At 53.7% G+C, this 18,418-nt stretch overlaps 3 protein-coding genes across 3 annotated transcripts; 2 read left to right on the top strand and 1 right to left on the bottom strand.

Annotated features, from left to right (window-relative positions):
• Positions 1 to 1,412: 1,412 nt before the first annotated feature.
• BDZ83DRAFT_585842 (SNF2 super family protein) lies at positions 1,413 to 6,447 on the top strand (the record flags this gene model as incomplete). Its single annotated transcript, XM_060505879.1, has 5 exons — positions 1,413 to 1,826; positions 1,882 to 1,908; positions 1,964 to 2,051; positions 2,122 to 6,229; positions 6,285 to 6,447. The coding sequence occupies 5 exons, from the start codon at positions 1,413 to 1,415 to the stop codon at positions 6,445 to 6,447; spliced, it is 4,800 nt and encodes a 1,599-aa protein (XP_060361272.1).
• Positions 6,448 to 7,934: 1,487 nt separating this feature from the next.
• On the bottom strand, positions 7,935 to 9,995 carry BDZ83DRAFT_585837 (Sir2 family protein; the record flags this gene model as incomplete). The annotated part of the gene is made up of 1 exon (XM_060505876.1): positions 7,935 to 9,995. One exon carries the CDS (start codon positions 9,993 to 9,995, stop codon positions 7,935 to 7,937), a length of 2,061 nt encoding a protein of 686 aa, XP_060361271.1.
• Positions 9,996 to 12,566: 2,571 nt separating this feature from the next.
• Positions 12,567 to 16,542, top strand: BDZ83DRAFT_632718 (RNA polymerase II mediator complex subunit Sin4). Its single transcript, XM_060508991.1, has 8 exons — positions 12,567 to 13,122; positions 13,179 to 13,533; positions 13,582 to 13,831; positions 13,882 to 14,318; positions 14,369 to 14,588; positions 14,643 to 14,762; positions 14,818 to 14,931; positions 14,983 to 16,542. The coding sequence occupies exons 1-8, from the start codon at positions 12,938 to 12,940 to the stop codon at positions 16,302 to 16,304; spliced, it is 3,003 nt and encodes a 1,000-aa protein (XP_060361270.1). The 5' UTR covers positions 12,567 to 12,937; the 3' UTR covers positions 16,305 to 16,542.
• The last annotated feature ends 1,876 nt before the right edge of the window (positions 16,543 to 18,418 follow it).

Genomic DNA, 18,418 nt, shown 5'->3' with positions numbered 1-18,418 from the left:
AGCTGTTAAGACATGGCCTGTATCACTATTGAGTAGAGATGAAGATAATCTACTACTACAGGCGAATATTTGACCAGTTGTACAAGGCATGAGAAAGCGACTAGAGTCTTACATGGCAGACCCGGAACTATGGAAGGTACTTATGCAACGACAGGATGCCTTACGCGAAGTGGCATGGCATTTGAAAGCTTCCTCGTCATTAATACGACACAAGAGACGCCCTTGAAATAGGTTTGTTGATGCTGGATCTGACACTTGTGACTTGCAGTTGTTGACTTCACACAAAAGATCACAGCCAACCGTTGATCAAATTCCCTCGCAAAGCCTAGCATTAGGTAGGATCTGCCAACTTCCTCGAGACTACAAAGACAACCTCAAATGCCATGACATACAAAAACGGCAAGTAGGCACCTAAGTCCTCGAACTTGGATTTGCAACAGCAATAAAGGTTTCGGAGACCTTTGTCTACAACCTTAGACGCTACCGGAGTTGCGACCTCCAAAGTGGGGAAGAGAGACGGCAGCGGTGAGGTGTGGTAGGTGCCAGCGGGGTTCCGAATCTCGGTGAACTCTTGGAACTGCCTGCCCGCTCGCGACGGCGTGTGCAACCTCTGAGGCTGGGAGCCCCACATTCATCCTCTTCTCCCATTCGCTCATTCACCTTGGCCTCTGCGAACCAAATAGGCTCTCGAGAGGGCAGGTCATGCCTCAGGCAAAAGCGACCGACTTCTTTTGGGGGTGATTCAGTGCGGATAGCGCTACAACCACCTGTACCTCACCCGTGCATCCACCTCAATTCTTTCCTGCCTCTCCACCGGGACATTTTCCATCCACCACCACCCATCACCCGCCAGGCCTACGGACTACCTAGGCACGTCACTTTCCATAACCTCCCTCAACACAATACCTTTTCTGGTCAAGATCAATGGTACTAGCTGCCTGGAGGCCATTCGTTAATGACTTGTAAGTTATCACCTCCACCTGGTTACAAGGCTTCCGTGAGCCAGCCAGTTTCCCGTCACGAGCCATCAAGCCAGCCTCGTAGCGGCGCGCTCCCATCCTGATATCCTCATCTGCCATGACTTGGGCGATCCCTGAGATGCCTCGTGTTGATGGAAACGAACTCGCCGGATGGTTGTGATGCCCTGGTGACACGTCACGGTACTCTGAGTCCGCCTGACTGGCACAATGGCATCGCCATCAACTTTCAGCCTCGTCTCCATCAACCGCGTCCCCGCGATGCGACGAGGTCGAGATCTCCATCAATTACCGGGTTATCCTAGTGATTCTATGTTGATCTTGGTCGCCCAACCTCACTGGTCACGCTCTTTCTCCGCCTCTACTCTCAGACGGTCAAACATTTGGCTAACGTCGTTCCATCCATAGCAGGCAGCCTCGACTTAGACCATCACCATGTCTAGCCCCCTCGAACCCGGTCCCACCAACGGGTATGGGTCGCCGGAGGGCGGTTCTCCCTCTCCCATAGTCGCTGCCGGCCACCAGAGCGACAGTGACCTCTCAGATATGCACGATAATGCCGCACGCCTCGCCTCATCGTCACCGTCGCCGGATCCCAACGACTTGTCCGGTTACTTGAATGGCGCACCCGACTTCGCCGAAAGCGAGAGCTCCGGCGATGAGAACAACGCATCTGACGATGCCGACTTTGATATGGACGAGGACGCAGCTTCTGTTGCTCAGAGCGACGGGGCCGGCGACGTCCACTCGGACTCCAACGATTCCCAACGGCCTACGAAGCGGAAAGCTCCTGCCCGAGAGGATGATTACATCAAGGCAAATCCAGAACTCTACGGGTTGAGAAGAAGTGTAAGATTGACGCATGTTCTAATTGACCACGCCCTGAGCTGACTTTGCTTCACAGTCCCGCCCGACGCAGCAGCGCAGAATGGTACGTAGGATCCGATGCTTGCTACGTCCCATCGCTGACAGTTTTGGAATGATAGGTCGATTCATCTGATGACTCCGAATCCGATGTAGTACCTACCAACCGAAGAGTGGTGAAGAAAAGACGCGTTGAGACATCGAGGCAATGTGAGCATAAATCCTGTCGGCTTCCAAAGCCTTCACTATCATCGATATCATCAATTCTGACCTCACATAGCTTCAAAACGCGGTACACCTGCACGACAACCCTCCACGAACTCGGACTCCGACTCTGATAACTATGGTGGTGCGCGCGCGAAAAGTCTGCAAAAGAAGGCACGCCGTCAGCGTGAAGCCCAACCTAGCGCGCTTCTCGCGGAGAAGCGTTGGTCGAGCAGACGGGCCGCACAAGTGCAACAAGGCGCCTATGAAGAAAGCGACGTCGATGACGAGGACGAGGACATGCTTACGCCCAATTACTATGCGGCAGATGTTGTAGACGACTCCCCATACATTGACAAGGTCCTTCGACACAAGCTGAAAGACGGCCTTGAGCTCAGTTGGAGCTCGACCAGAACCGACTTTGAATACTTCGTCAAGTGGCAAGGCAAGTCTCACTTGCACGACACTTGGGAAACAGCAGAGACCCTACGCAGCATGCGAGGCTATCGTAGAGTCGAGAACTACTTCAGAACCATTGTAGAGCACGAGCTCCTGATTCGGTATGGTGAAGATATCCCGCCCGAAACCAAGGAGCAGTTCTTCCTCGATCGTGAGCGCGCGGAAGAAGCCCTGGAAGATTTCACGAAGGTGGACAGAGTTGTCGCTGTTCGCGACGGTGATGAAGAGACAGAATACCTTGTTAAGTGGAAAGGCTGCTACTACGACGAGTGCACGTGGGAAGTTGCGTCTGCCATCAGTGCGGACTTCCAGGACAAGATTGATCAATTCTTGGATCGATCTTCTCGTTCGTGGGTCTCTGATCGCAAGGAATCCAACCCGGATACTCGAACAAGGATGACCAAGCTTGAATCGCAACCCGACTTCATCAAGAATGGCGAACTGCGCTCATTTCAACTCAGAGGTCTAAACTTTTTGTGTCTCAACTGGACTCGCGCCAACAACGTCATTCTTGCTGATGAAATGGGTCTTGGAAAGACCGTTCAGAGCGTGTCATTCCTCAGCTGGCTTCGCAACGAACGCGAGCAAGAGGGACCTTTTCTCATCGTTGCCCCTTTGAGTGTCATCCCGGCATGGGGCGATACCTTCGACAACTGGTCCCCCGACATGAACTACGTTGTGTATCTCGGCAACGAAGCCTCTCGGAGTACGATTCGTGACAACGAGCTAATGATTAACGGCAACCCCAAGAAGCCAAAGTTCAACGCCCTCATCACTTCGTATGAGATGATTCTCCAAGATTGGCAATTTCTTCAGCAGATCAAGTGGCAAGCACTTCTTGTGGACGAGGCTCATCGTTTGAAGAACAAGGAGTCTCAATTGTACGCGAGACTGGTGAGCTTCGGCGTGCCTTGCAAGATCTTGATCACGGGCACCCCTATTCAGAACAACCTAGCCGAGCTGTCTGCATTGATGGACTTCCTCAACCCTGGCAAGGTTGTCATTGACGAAGAGTTGGAAGACCTCGCAGGTAACGATACGCAAGAAAAGCTCCAGGACCTCCACAAGTCCATCGCCCCTTACATTTTGCGACGCACAAAAGAGACAGTCGAGTCGGATCTTCCGCCAAAGACAGAGAAGATCATTCGTGTTGAGCTCTCGGATGTGCAGCTGGATTATTACAAGAACATCCTTACAAGGAATTATGCCGCGTTGTCCAGCGCAACCGGCCAGAAGAACTCCTTGTTGAACATTATGATGGAGCTGAAGAAAGTCAGCAATCACCCATACATGTTTGCGGGTGCCGAAGAGAGAGTTCTCGCCGGCAGCACCCGCCGAGAAGACCAGATCAAAGGCCTCATCGCTAGCAGTGGGAAAATGATGCTTCTCGACCAGCTCCTGACGAAACTGAAAAAGGATGGACACAGAGTACTCGTCTTCAGTCAAATGGTCAAGATGCTCGACATTCTCAGCGATTACATGGCACTTCGAGGCTATAAGTTTCAACGTCTCGACGGCACCATCGCCGCTGGTCCCCGACGCATGGCTATCAACCACTTCAATGCGGAAGATAGCGACGACTTTTGCTTCCTTCTCTCCACCAGAGCAGGTGGTTTGGGCATCAACTTGATGACGGCCGACACTGTAGTCATTTTCGACTCCGACTGGAACCCCCAGGCTGATTTGCAGGCTATGGGACGCGCGCACCGTATCGGTCAGAAGAAGCCCGTCAGCATCTACCGCTTGGTGTCAAAGGAGACCGTTGAAGAAGAAGTGCTCGAGCGTGCGCGCAATAAGCTTTTGCTCGAGTATCTGACTATTCAAGCTGGTGTAACTGACGATGGCAAGGCTTTCCGTGATGAAATGAATAAGAAGGGTCTGAAGATCGACGGGCCTAACTCCGCTGAAGATATCCAGCTCATTCTCAAGATGCGCTCGCAGAAGATGTTTGAGCAAAGCGGCAATCAAGAACGTCTTGAACAGCTTGACATCGATTCCATATTGGAGAATGCTGAAATCACCAAGACGAAGGTGGATGACAAGATGAACCTCAGCAGTGGTGGTATTGACTGGGACAATTTCATGCAATACACTGACGTGAAGGTGGACGACTTGGCCCTTGACTGGGATCAGATTATCCCCGCAGAGGAACTCGCCGTCATCAAGGCTGATGAAGAGCAACGGAAGAACGAGGAGTATGTGGCAAAGGTTGCTGCCGAGAGCGCTCCCCGGAGAGCGACAATGAAGAATCGAAATGAGACGGACAGGTCCGACCGTCTTGCGAAGAAACGGCAAAGGGAAGAACAACAACGCCGAGAAGCCGAGGAGCAACGTGCCCTGCTGTCTGACCCCAAGCGTCCACTCAACGAGAAGGAGACGCGCAACCTTCTCAAGGCTTTCTTCAGATACGGATCTATGGATGACCGCGGCGAGGAGATCGTGCAGGAAGCACGTCTCGGAGAGCGCGACCGCGATTTCCTCAAGTCTATACTCGACGACTTTGTCAAGAGATGCGAAGATGCGCTCAATGATAATAACACACGTCTAATGGACGACGAGCGGAAACTTGGCAAGTCTCTGACGAAGAAGGATAAGAAGGCTGTTCTGGTTGATTTCGGCGAGGTCAGGAAGATGAACGCAGAGACTGCGGTCGAACGTCCTCAACAACTTCGCCTGCTGAGGCAAACCATTCGGAAGAGCGATGACTTCAAGACCTTCCGTCTCGCCGATGCGACCAAGGCTGCCCACTATTCATGTGAGTGGGGTGCTCGAGAAGATGGCATGCTTCTGGTTGGCATCGACAAGTACGGGTTTGGGGCTTGGACTCAAATCCGGGACGATGCCACGCTAGACATGTCGGACAAATTCTTCCTGGAGGAGCACCGCATCGAAAAGAAGGAAGAACGAAACAAGGCGACTGAAAAGGGTGTCAACTCACCAGGCGCCGTCCACCTCGTCCGCCGTTCAGAATACCTGCTTTCTGTGCTTGCGGCCAAACACTCTAGTGACCCATTGGCTCATAGAACTGTCGAAAATCACCACCGCAATAACAAGCGATTGGCGAATGGACACCGCCGCAGCGACGTAGGCAGTGGCGCCGCGTCTCCTGCTCCGCCGGCCCTCAAAAAGAGCGGCTCACATCGGGACAGAGAACGCAGTCACGCTGATCATCATCGCAGCCGCAGCAATGCTGATGAGAAGGGCACTCCGCGACCTGACTCCAAGCGAAAGCACTCAGGCCACGATGAAGGCCGTATCCCGAAGCATCGGAGAACGGAGGAAGCCCGGCGGACCAAGAGTAATGGGGATGAACAACAGTCTCCTCGAGCTGACAGGCCAAGGCATCGCGATGAGGGTGAGCGAAGTGGCAAACATCGTCGTGCAGAAGACCATCGGCATGGCGATGACCGACGCAGATCGAGCAACACACCGCGAGCAAATCAGCCAGACAACGAGCGTCGTAACCAAGCCCTTCACCGACTTGACCAACTCCGTAAGATGGGCGACAATAAGGAGGAGCGTGAGAAGGACGCGGATGCCATGTTGTGGTACTTGCTCAAACCAGTTCGAGCAAACTTTGAGGCAATTCTTGTCACGACAAAGGAGAGGATTAAGTCCAGCAAGGAACGCGCTAAGATATTTGGAGAGGAGTTGGTTGTCATCGGCAACTTTCTGGATCGCGAATTCGTTCAGGAGCGAGACAATGCGCTCAAGAATCGCTTCTGGTAAGTTTTCTCCGCCGGCTGTTTCACGTCTAACTCAAATCTAACACACGTTCAGGGAGTTCTTGGCGAACCTGTGGCCAGTTGACAGCACGAGCAACGAAGTAACGGGCGATCGGCTGAGCGCCATGTATAGAGTCCTGCGGGACAGAGAAGTGAAGAAACACAACGGAGACAAACCAGCCGCGGCGGCGGCAAATGGCACTGCTGCGGCTTCTTAGGATTCGCATTCATAAAAGTACGGATGGGGAGACGGTTTTCCATTTGCGCATATCCATCCAGTCACGATTCGTGTTTAATATCAGCATCGGCATGGCGTTTTCGGCTCCAGGTGGGAAGGGCATTTTCATTGTGGTTGAGGGAATGATAAGATAAACTACATACCCAGACTTGCATGGTACAGGACGGACTCATTTTTGGAGTTTTGCGAAAACATCATGTCTCACCTCATGCGTTTTTGAGTTTTTAGTGAAGCGAGGACAGACAAGCCGGGTTTAGTTCTGGTCGCTGCATTCCGTGGAGGCAGGCGTGTGAGCGAGCTGGTGAGCGAGCCTTGCTGGCTGGCTGGCTCTAGACTGGTCACATGACGTTGGCCTCGTCCAGGTACCGGGCACGCGTAGCCTTGTTGGTCGAGGCGGCGGCGGCGGCGTGGTAGACTGGAGATGGGGCTTTGTAAGGTACATATCATGCTGGCTGGCAGGCAGTCATGTTTAAGGTACGGACGCTCGGTCGCGTCAGTAGGAGATGGGGCTCTGAGCTCGATATATCTAGCGCATAGGGATGGACGGATTGAGCCACCACGCTTGTACGAGAAAATTCTACCAAAATAGTAGACAGGCAGTACCCCAATGAGCCAGAAAGCCTTTGTGAATGCAGGTTATCTTAGTGGTCAGGATGTGTTGGCCCTGATTCGCGGGTCGGGGCATAGGCCAACCAAGTAGTGTATGCATTCTACCTACCTTGCTATAATAGACCTGGCAATGCAACAGCACACGGCGAGGCATACTGCAAATAAAAAGCAACACCTTGAGGATCAATCTGTTTTCCATCAACACGTTGTTGACGCCTGAAGTCTCGGTGGTCTGCTCCCTAGAACTTCGCTGACCTTGGTCCGCGGCCCAACTATTTTGTCTACCTCTATTGTAGGGGCGGTAGGGCGCAACCTTGGGTGCTTGCTTAGCGGGCACGGCGGTCATCACACTGCTTGTCAGTCAGCATAACAACGTCATGGACAACCTAAGGAGGTCACGAAAGCCTGTAGAAAGCTGGCAACAGAATAAAGGCATCTCGTGCGAAAAGTGGTATATTAACGATCATGTTCGTCCCATGGCGGACTTGGGGGCCCGCCTCTATCCCACTACCTTGTTCATCCTGCAGTGTGTCGAGTGCAGACTTTTTCTCAGCATCTGCCAGCCCAAATGAAGCCTTCGCTTGTGGAGCCCACACATGGCAGCCTGCGTCAAAGAGCCTTTGAGCTCTACGGCCGCTGCTTTATACAAGTGGGCAGGTACTCTGTATGTACAGGATAAAGTGATGCGAGGCGTATTCCATACCAACTCCGTTCGTGATAAGACAAATCTCCGTGGACTGTCACCTGTCTAGCCCGAACTCTTCGGTACCAATAGGTTGACGTCTTCTATGAATATAAAAAACAAAATGCAATCGATGCCGAGTGATCATGTAATTGACAACGCTTCCATGGTTATCCTCAGTCCATCAAGGCTTCCATGCCTCGAGGGATCGACTCAGGGGATATCGTGTCGGCCGACTTGCGTCGGATATGCATAGGCGTCATTGGGCGTACATCGCTGCTGTCTCCAGTGTTTGGTGAGGACTTTGGCCGTTCCGCAAGTGACGGCCTCGACATCTTCTCGAATGGTCGCGCGGGTGATGAACCATCCTCCTTCTGTCCCTCCTCGTCGGTATTTTCGGCACGCTTGTAGACGAAACTTTGTATAGGCTTTTGCGCCGGTCGCAATGGTGGAAGCTGAGACTGAAGCTTGTCTTCAACATATTTCAAATAGTGCTGGCTGTCCAATTTGCCAGCCAAGGTTTCTTGAGGCATATCAGCGAGTTCCCGGTTCTTCTGCGTCTTGAAGGTCTGTGTAACGCTGTTCTTGGGAGGCATCGTGGCCTTCTTGTTGTCCTTCCGGGGCTTCTTCACGGACGGTTTCTTGACCTTCTTGGCTGTTGCGTCGCTTCCGGGAGTAGCAGCTTGCTGGCCACCAAACGAAAGCTTGCTCTGCTTCGCCTTGGTACCCTTCTTCGCAGCCTCGACAGCTTTGATCTTCGGGCTGGCCGTGGGTGTTGGGATACTCTGGACAGGGTCGACAAGCTTCCGCTTCTTTGAGTGCGACGCCGTGGTCGAAGTAGACTTGGTCGGTGAATCAGGCGTAGGCGAAATGAGCTGCACCTCGAGATTATCCCTGCTTAGTCTGTCCTGGCGCCTCTGCTCCTCTCCTTCACTGAGGTAGGCCGACTGGTCGCCATGCGGCACGTCGAAACGGGGTAGAGCAGCCCAGTGAGCCACGTCATCGCACTTGCCGCGAACGACAAGGTCCCAGCAGTCTTTGAAGTCGTTGTGTTGTGGCTCCGAGACCGTGTTGATCCATGCGGTAAATCCGTCTCTGCGACTACGCGTGACTTGACACAGCTCCTTCACGAGCCTCCGCACGCCTGGGATTTTGAGGCTGGTGCCAACAACAATGACCGCGTCAGGACGCGACTTCAGGTCCACACTCGACACTTTACCAATGGCTTCTTCGTCCGGATTAAATTCATTGTAAAGAACCATCCTGGGACGCAGGCGACCAATACCGTGACTTCGTCTCTGGCCATACTGCGTGCGAACCATGTCGAGGTCCTCGCAAGTTTTGCATAGTGGAGCCTCGTGGCCCACGAAAAGCTCTGTTTCCAGAGCCTTGATGTCACTGCACTTTGAGCAGACCATGTGGTCAACGCTTCCGTGCAGCTGAATAGTTTTGGGCCAAGGACCCTTGACGTTCAGGGGAACATTCGTCTTCAACGGTTCCATGTTGGTGTCGATACAGTCGACGTTCTGGCTGTAGAGGCGTAGGAGACGATTTTCGGCGGCGAGCGACGCTAACAGGTGGTGGAAGTGAGTGGGCTTGGCGGCCTTGACCATTGTAGCCAGGTCGCAAATCATTTTGTGGAATTTTTCGGTAGAGGAGTCATGTTTGTAGACTGAGGCGTCAAACAGGTGCTTGCCTGAGCCTTTCACCTTGTGCTCATTGGGCAGTGTCGCAAAGAGACCAGTCTTGGATCGAAAGTCGGGGATGCCAGCCGAAACAGAGATTCCAGCGCCTGCGATGACGACAATTTTCTTCCGTTTCTTGAGAGCGGACACTAGACGCGCCAAGTTTCCGTCGTCTTCTTTGCAGTCTTCCAGGTTGAGGTACTCTGTGGTGCGCTCTTTGGGAGGCGTGACTTTACGCCGCTTTCGGGGAGGCTGGCCATCAGTAGCATCGCTGGCATTGACGTTGATGGAATCGGCAGCGCTATCGAGCTTGATGACGGGTACGGAGTCGTCTGCGGCCTCGAGCTTGATTGGTGACTGGGCGCCTGAAGGCATTGAAGAGGTGGGCGAGGGGTATCGTTTTGACGCGTCGAGGGCGACTTCTGGCGATGAGGGTATTGAGGGTGATTTTGACAGTACGGAAAGAGGTGACGAAAGGGTCGAATCTGAGGGAGACGAGGGCTGTTGATGCGCGTCGACGTCCATGGCTGAGGAGGAAGGGGTTGCGTCCATTTTGATGTCGTCGTCGTTGTTGTCGTCGGTGGTGGTTGGGGACGGAGGGGAGAAAGAAGAAAAGATCCGGGACAAGATTTGCGGGAACATGGGCAGCGTGTTCTATACCATATCCATTGTTCAACGATTTCCAGGAGTGTGGGCTTCTTTCTCCGGGGGTGGGTTGAAAGGGTTTTCGTCGTTGTCGGGAAAGTAAGAAGAAGTGTCGTTGAAGAAAGACAAAGTGTGGAGAGCGGACGGGCGAGGGTACCTTAACAAGTACATAGCCGTAGCGGCTGCAAGCAAACGTACATGGATGATGGGGCACGGAGGGAGAAGGGGGCACGGGGGGACGGATGGGATGGGAGGAGAGAGAGGGGAGCGGACGTGACTTGGAACACCGTCAAGCGAGAGGCGGGACCTAGAGCTGGGCTTAAAGTGCCATCAACACAGGTCAGGAAAAGACCGAGCAGCGGTGGCAGCAGATCAGATCCAGTCAGGGCCCGGCGCGGCAGAAGGGTACGGACGGGTGGGTTGGCACTCTATTACGGTATTACCTAAGGTAAGGCAAGGTAAGTCAAGGTGAGAGACGAGACGGGGGAAGAAAGACGGGAGGGAAAGGGCACGAAGAAAAGAGGGAGACGGATGGGCACACGGGGGATACACCGTACAGGAGGCAGAAAGGGTAAGGAACGGTGCGGTGGCTAGTGCTTTGCGCCTGTTGAAGTCTGGGTTCGGTGCGCACGCGCTTCTTTCTGTTTTGGTTCCGGTCTCCAAAAAGTCGCTTAATTTCCCATTGGGTCCGGTCGAAAAGTCGACGGGAGTTGGGTGAGCATTTCGCTCCCGTCTGCTCCTGCTCGCTCCTGACCCCGAAGAGTTGTTGCTCCTAAGAGTTTACTCCACATCATGTACTTTTCCGCATTCATGTGCCCTCGAGGTACATGGACATGGCCCATGCACTCCGGCCTCCCTCCGGCCTCCTCCACCCTCTCTCGTTGTTGTTGTTGTTCGTTCCCCTCTTCTTCGGCTCACTTTGTCATGCGGGTGGTCGAAATATGACGAGGAGCATGATTGATACAACCTTTTTATTTTTACTCCTTTTTATCGCATGTTCGTCATGTCTGGTTAATCCATTGTACCCAAGGGCGCTTGTGGAATTTTGCCTGGACACTGGCATTACTATCCGCAGTCAGTATAATGCGGCAAAGTCGAGGGAACGAGAATAGATGGAGACAGGACCAAAGGAAGAGCTTTGCTCTCCTGCCTGTCTGCCCGCCCGTTTCTTTCTCTTGTCTTTGGGGCATGACGAGGATGACGACGGCCAACCCCGCTGTTTGTTCTTCCCTTTTGAGAAAAAATGACTCGGCTGTTGTATTTTACTTTGTTGCTTTATCCCACAGAAAGGGCTTCTTTCGGAGATGCATCCTCGGACAAGGCAATGTCCACCTAGCCACTACTAAATCCAGTCTGAAGCTTCACAAAGCCTTGTTCAAGTAAAACACCAGCAGGCTGCGTGCTTTCATTGTTTTATCGTTTATCACCAAAATTCGATTGTATCAAGCTTACGGCGCTTGTCCGTGGTATACGGATGCAAGTGGCCTGTCGATCCAGCGGTGAGCTGCAGCAACCTAAGGTACCTTGCTCGTCGTGCCTGCCTTACACAGATGCACCGCAAGATACCTCATTCGACTCCTGGGCTACGCATGGTCAGAATGTATCCGCGCCCGACAGTGATGGAAATGCACCGCAGCGCCTTTTGCTACAGCGAGAATCTTCACTTCCACAAACAATGGGTAAGTGGTCCGTAATAATTTCTCATTTCGCCTCGCAAAGAGAGTTGACGAAACCGACGTCATTTTGCAGATGTCCGAGACCCAGGCAAACGAACACAAATTCAATCTCGACGACAGTCCCGGTGAGTTTAGATGGAAGCAAGTATCCACCACCGATTGGCGCCTCAAATGCAAAGTACTTGCTTCGTACGTTGGGCACATACGAAGTTCTCGAGCGGACAACGCTGTTGTGTTTTCATCATGTCGCGGCCACCGGCGTGCAAGGCGGTCGGCTGAAACGCGGCCGAGTCGCGGGGGGCCAAAAAGTGACAAGAGCACGACACCAGTGCATCTGCACCCACAGGGCGGGCGAGCCGGACGGGGTAGACGCCCGTTGCCCGGGAACACTGACCTCGTCTCTGCCCTGTCTGCCTGTCCACGTCTGCCCGTTCTTTGGCCGCCACCCCTGTCACGATCGAAGAGGGGCCCGGCCCTCCTTACCCTGCAAGGATCATTGGATGGACGTCACGGGTTCCAACTTCCCCACAGCGTTTGATATTGGGGTGCGACCTGTAGTTCGAAGATGCTCACCATGCTGCAGTTGGTGTACTCGCACCAGCCACATTCACCAGCCACATGTACCGTTCCTACTCCCAAGGTTCCCGCCTTATTGATGGATATCTGAAGTGGCCTAAGTTGGACTAGCTCCATATGTAGTTTCTCCACTCCTCCTTACCTCTTCTCACGCGTGCGTGCGAGAGGTGAACTTGAGGCTGAGGCAAGGTGTGGCCTGGCGGACTTCGTCTCTGCACTCCATTGGTCCCAGTTCACCTCTCTTAAGAGCCGCGATCCACCTTAGTAACGATAACTATCAACTTACGGAGTACGGATACATGCATTTTGCTCCAATCTCCATTCAGCCACATCTGGGAGTACCATCAGTCAAGCACCCAAGTCATCAAGGCAACACAACAGCAATTCGTAGTTTTTCTTAATTTCATTGAGGGGTTCGCTTGTCGTACTGTGTGTAACGGCAACTTTTGCTTCCTCTGGCTCATAAAATGAGCCTCTGCCGGCCTCTTGATCTCTCGCCTTGAAACACCACTCCAGCCGCGCCCTATCTCCGTGGCTGACACCCTGAGTGTTGTTTGCGCGCAGGCCCGATATTTCGGCACCAACACGCACGCACACATGACCGAAGAGAAGATGCCGCTCATGCTCGAAAACGGCATGAATGGGGCCATGCAGGTCGACCAGCTCGACGTCGACGACCTCTTTGGCGACGGCGTTGGCGGCCTGTCTCTTCACACAGCCCGCCCTCCAACAAAACACCTGCGCCAAAGGATTGATGAGCTGCGCACCCGCGGCTGTTGCCAGTGAGAACCATCCCACAATTATGCACAATGTTTCCCAGATCTCACAATTCTTGTAGGGGAGTCGCATGGTCCAGATCCGGCTCAATAGCCTCCGTTTCACCAGATGGAAAGACACTGGAAGCCAGGTTCCTGCGTTCTCATCCTGACAATGGCGACTGGGGTCTCAGTGAGCCTACAAAGGTTGATCTGATCAGTATTAATCCTTCAAGCCCCATAATACACCTTGCCTGGGCCTCAACAGCAAGCCCTGAACTGGCCGTCATCGACGCCACTGGCCGAGTTGCCATTCTCACATATTCCATCACTCTGAACCGACCCTTCGCAACACGAAAATGGGACCATGACCCTTCCGACGACCTCCATGCCATTGTCGGAAGCTACTGGCTACCCCTCGCTCCTCAAAGCAAGCAGGTGAGCATAGAGCCCTCCCAAAATCATCCTACCTAGCTGACTGGTCAGTACTGGGTGAGCCATGGACCGGCCGTGAAAGATGGCAATCAGTATAGGTACGAGAGCTCGTTCGTACGTGCCGGGGGCCCGTGGCACCCAAATCCATCCAAGAGTGCTCTGTTGTGTGTGACGACAAACGGACATCTGAAGATGTTCTGGGCTCAGAATAACAACAAGATCGAAGAAACCTTACTTGAGCTCGAGAGCGTCAACTCATCCGACGACTTAATCACACATGCAGCACTTCATAGCGACAAGGGCAAGTAGTGAAGGCCGCCCTTGTGTTGGTATTGAACTAACACAGAGTAGGTTACCTATGGATTGCCTTGGCCACTACCAACAAGCAAATACGAGTAGTGAAAGTTGGCATCCACTGGGGACTGCCACAATCTCAATCCGACACCAAGCCACCGCCGGGTAGCCAAGCTCTTAATCCTACCTTGCACGAGAAGCACGTTGCCATCTCTACCTGGCTACCCAGCGGTCCATCCACAACACCGGTAGACTCAGCCGCGACGCAACTGACACACTTGGAGATCTTACCATCGGTCATGGACCCAAATGGCCAGGGAGCTCCACTCGTCATCCTCGCAGTTCGTACTTACGTGCCAACACCCAATACCCCGTATCAGGAAACGCAAAGTATCATCGACAAGTGGGAGGTTCCCAGCGATCAGCCTCAAAGCCTCCATCCTGCATTTGAACAGCTTGGAAGCCGCAGGAATAGTACAGGAACCGCTCCAGCTGTAAGTCATTTGATCTTGAGAAGTCAAATCCAGTTCTAACGTCGTCAAAGCCCACCTGTCGCTTAAAAAAGTGCGACCCCGTAGTCATCAACAAGGCCGTGATTGGTCTTCATACCATCCAGTACGGCAACGTCGTCTGCTTAGCCTTCAGTGACGGCTCGGTGGAATACCGCGATAGGTATACTCTACAGGAAGTCTACAATGAGATGAATCTCGACAGAGTCATGACGTTGGGTCAAGTGGGGTTCGCCTTACAGGATGATTCACCATGTGAGTCCAAGTAATGCAAACCGTCTGATTCATAGAGCTAACAAGATGTCCTAGGCTTACAAATGGCCTTCTCTCCTACCAATTGTTCCGTAGTCAAGGTTCAAGACGATGGCAAGGTCAAGTGGAGTAGACTTTACCATCCTTTAGGAGATATAGGAAACTCCAACCAAGATGGTATTTTGCATCACACCCCCTTTTTGTCCTCCTGGCCTTGACTGACAATATGTAGCGCCATATGCTGCCACCTTGGCAGCTCTAACTGTGGCAGCGTCGACGGCGACGTTCAACAATATTAACTACGACGACATACTGGCTGTCGCTCGACCCTTTGCAAACAAGAAGCGTGCGTTATCCCTGTCGCCGTTCTGAGTCCCTTACTGACTGACACTTGCAGGCTTCACGTTTGACTGGATCAATGAGATTGTGCGGATGCTTAAGGTCCCCGTAGACTACTCAGAAGACACACACCACGACAGTCTCGTACGGAACAGTTCGCTGCAGATGTGTCTCAGCATCCTCAACCACCTCGGATATAAGGGCATGTTCCAGCCCCGGACCTTTGGCGGCAAGTTCGCCATGCTGGCCCTCAACGCACGCAACGTCGTCATCCTCATCACGATCGCGAGTAATACTCCGGTCAACATCCGCGAGAAGCTCAGCCCGCTCGACGAGCACGAGGTCGTCGACGCCCTCGCAGGCTGCGCAAAGTGGTCCCTCGACCTACTCGCCTGGCTCACCGACTCGCTCTTCGCCCTCCTCGACGATCCGCAATTCCTCGCCCTCCTCACTCCGCAGCGCTTCTCCGAGATGAGCGCCTACCTGCAGTCGCGCTCCGACGTCTCCCTCCACCTCCTCCTGTGCTCCTCCACCCGTGGCTTCCTCTCTGCCGTCTGCCGCCGCATCCTGCACCTCGAGATCCTCTCCAACCGCGCCATCGAGTTCTACGAGCGCCGCGCCGCGATGCAGAACGCCACGGATCCGTCCTCGCAGGCAAAGGGCCTCCACGTCGTCCTCTACAAGGCCTACCAGAAGATGCAGCGCGTCACCTCGAGCAGCCTGATTAAAGTACAGGAGTTTGACCGCCTCCTGACCGTCCTCAACAACGACATTCGCACCGCGTACCAGACCTCCCTCGCCTCCCTCGCGAGCAAGAACCCGCCCGGCGGCGGCGCGGCCGCGCAAAAGGCCGTCGACGCGCAGATCAAGACCGCTCAGATGCACTGCGAGCTCAACATGCTCCTCGCGTCGTCGCCGCCGCCCGCCTTCCTCGGCGTGCTGCTCAAGTTCTTCAACACGGACCTCCGAGCCTACCGCGGCCTGGCTGACCCGTCCAAGCTCTTCTTTGCAGACTACGATCTCCTCGAGGTGGACGACGATCGACGGACGCTCGCGGCGCGCAAGGCAAAGAGTCGCTTCATTGACGTCTTCAAACGCGCCGAGCTCGTCGGCCCGCCCCCTACTTCTCGTGCTGGAGGCGGCGGCAGCAGCAGCAGTGATGCCGCTGGTAACAGCAACAACAACAATGCCAGCACCAGCGGCGGTAAGGAAGCCGAGGACGCCAAGACGGCGCAGTGGAGGCGCTGCGTGCGGTGCTCGGCCGTCATGGAGGACGTCTTTGGCTCGCGGCCGGGCTTCACCTTTGTGTTGGCGCAGCAGCGGAAGTGTTCTTGCGGCGGTCACTGGGGGCTTTTGCCCAGGGGGTCTCTCATCGGTTAGTTGAAGATTTGAGTCGGGAGTGCCAAAAACATCAAAGTGTGTGAAGGGTTTTGGCGACAGATAGGGTTTCCAGGAAGATGGGTGTATTTTAAGAAAAGAGAGGCGTGATAGATAGCCGATAGCCGTCGTCTCCCATGACGTGAGATGTGAGTTTAAGTTAACCAGATTATCCCCAATTACTGTCGCCTTTAACTGTCCGTTCCTCTGCGCGGTGTCTGCGATGGACACTCTCCAAAGCCTGGGACAGAAGCTCGTATAATACTATGAGAGATTGAGAGTGGCCAATGTCTCTGTGGGCAGTAGGCAAGGTAGAACTTCCGCTAAGTAATGTAGATAGATGACCGACTATCGCAGCATTGATCACTACAGCCTTTCCACGTCAAACACTAACGGCCTGCCATCTACCTGCTGGTAGACAAGGTTTGTTCGGCCTCTTTCCCTCTTCACAGTATTTCGTGATCGGAGGTTGCAAGAATAAATCTCGTACTGCTCAAAGAAACAAGCACCAACATGACAGCGGCGCAAAGCACACATCAAGGAGCACGATTCCGCACGCACACACAGGAAGGAGACCGACAAGGCTTCACTTACCACCCCTGACCGCCAGGGAGGCGCGATATCGTGTGAACCAAGACGCCCATCTGAGTCCAAGGAGAGAGATGGAGTAATCTGCTTCAGTCGTCAGACACAGGAGAACTGTGTTGACCTTGAGCACGAAATGCCGGCGGTAGGAGAAGGAACGGATGGAGTGAGATATCAGTTCGAAGTCGGCCTCGAGCACAACCCCATGAAACAGTCTTTGTCGGTCCAATTTATTATCCCCCCCCCCCTCAACTATCCCTGACTGAAGTCTTTCGGCACAGCCCTTGAGAAGATCCGATGAGCTCCCTCTTGGCGATAGATGTGCGGACAGGGACGTTTCAATGTCTGCCCTGTTTTGTTCAAGTGACCACAGGTCCAATATCCTGATTCCTCGCAAATCCCTCAGGGTGCGTACGAATATGCCCGCGTCGTCCATGGTTGAGAGAACCCTTTAGGCTTTGGTGAGTTATCAACTCGTCAGGCTGAGCAAATCGCCGACGGAGCTCGGACTTTTACTCTCGACAACATTCGGGCAAGCAAGTCCTCGTAGCTCCATGAAGGAACCGAGTGGCTGGACGGGTAGGCGAGATTACTTCCTCATGCTTCAGCCTTCACAACGGCGAAGAGTTCCAGATCCGAAGTTGGTTGCGAATAAGATGGACGCCAGGACCGGGGGAGACGTAACCCTGGGAACTGTCCAATATCCGTGTTCCGTTAGCTTCGATAAACTGGAAACCGAGCTGCGTGTTCCACCCATGAATCCATGAGATACACTACGCCTGGGGGCGGGACCGATACCAAGGGCGGTGCTCGTGGTAGGGCAGTTCATTGTGGAGATGACCGGCTGGCCCTCTCCGGAACAAGATGTGCTGTTGCCTCAAGATCAGGACATGCATGGTGATTTAGAGTGAGGCCGTGAAGACCGAGGATAGCAGCGCAAGTTGTGGAGCGAGCAGCGACTACCGCCGTGACTACGGGCTAGCAAGTTGTGAGCGCAGGTTACGGCGAAAAGGAGCTTCCCCTTGGAGCAAGACTCGAGTGTTACAGAGCTTAGCTTCCGCATCTGCAACGCGTGTGATTTCATTTCACCTCCTGGCCAGTCAGCACCTCTCAATCCAATGACCGTCGATGCCGTTGAACCTCCCCAACTTCCCGAGATATTGCCATGATTTGGCCCATGAAGCCATGGCGGTGTGTGTTTGCTCTAGAGATTGTGGAATGCCTGTGTGCCCTCTAGCTAGCCGTCGAACAAGGAAATCCGAGCTGTCATCGAAGTCTGTGTGTTGTAAACAGTTATCACGCCCACGCTCAACGGTCGTCTCCGAGCACAAAGACATGTGTATCTGCACATGGGGGCGCAAAGGCCCGTTGGTAATATCGTTGCTGACAAGTTAATCAAGCACTAGTCTCGTCAAGGTACGGATACACACGCCTGCAGGAGGCAGATGCCAGAGAGGGTGTGAGGGTCGAGGCCAAGCACTTGGTAGGCGGAGCTCATAATGATTTCCTGGTGCGGATCAGGAGCTTTGGTC

Source organism: Colletotrichum acutatum (genome assembly GCF_030867785.1).
Source record: "Colletotrichum acutatum strain CBS 112980 chromosome Unknown BDZ83scaffold_100, whole genome shotgun sequence".
NCBI lineage: Eukaryota > Fungi > Ascomycota > Sordariomycetes > Glomerellales > Glomerellaceae > Colletotrichum > Colletotrichum acutatum.
Note: the sequence above shows the minus strand (reverse complement) of the source record. Positions and strands in the feature narration are given on the sequence as shown.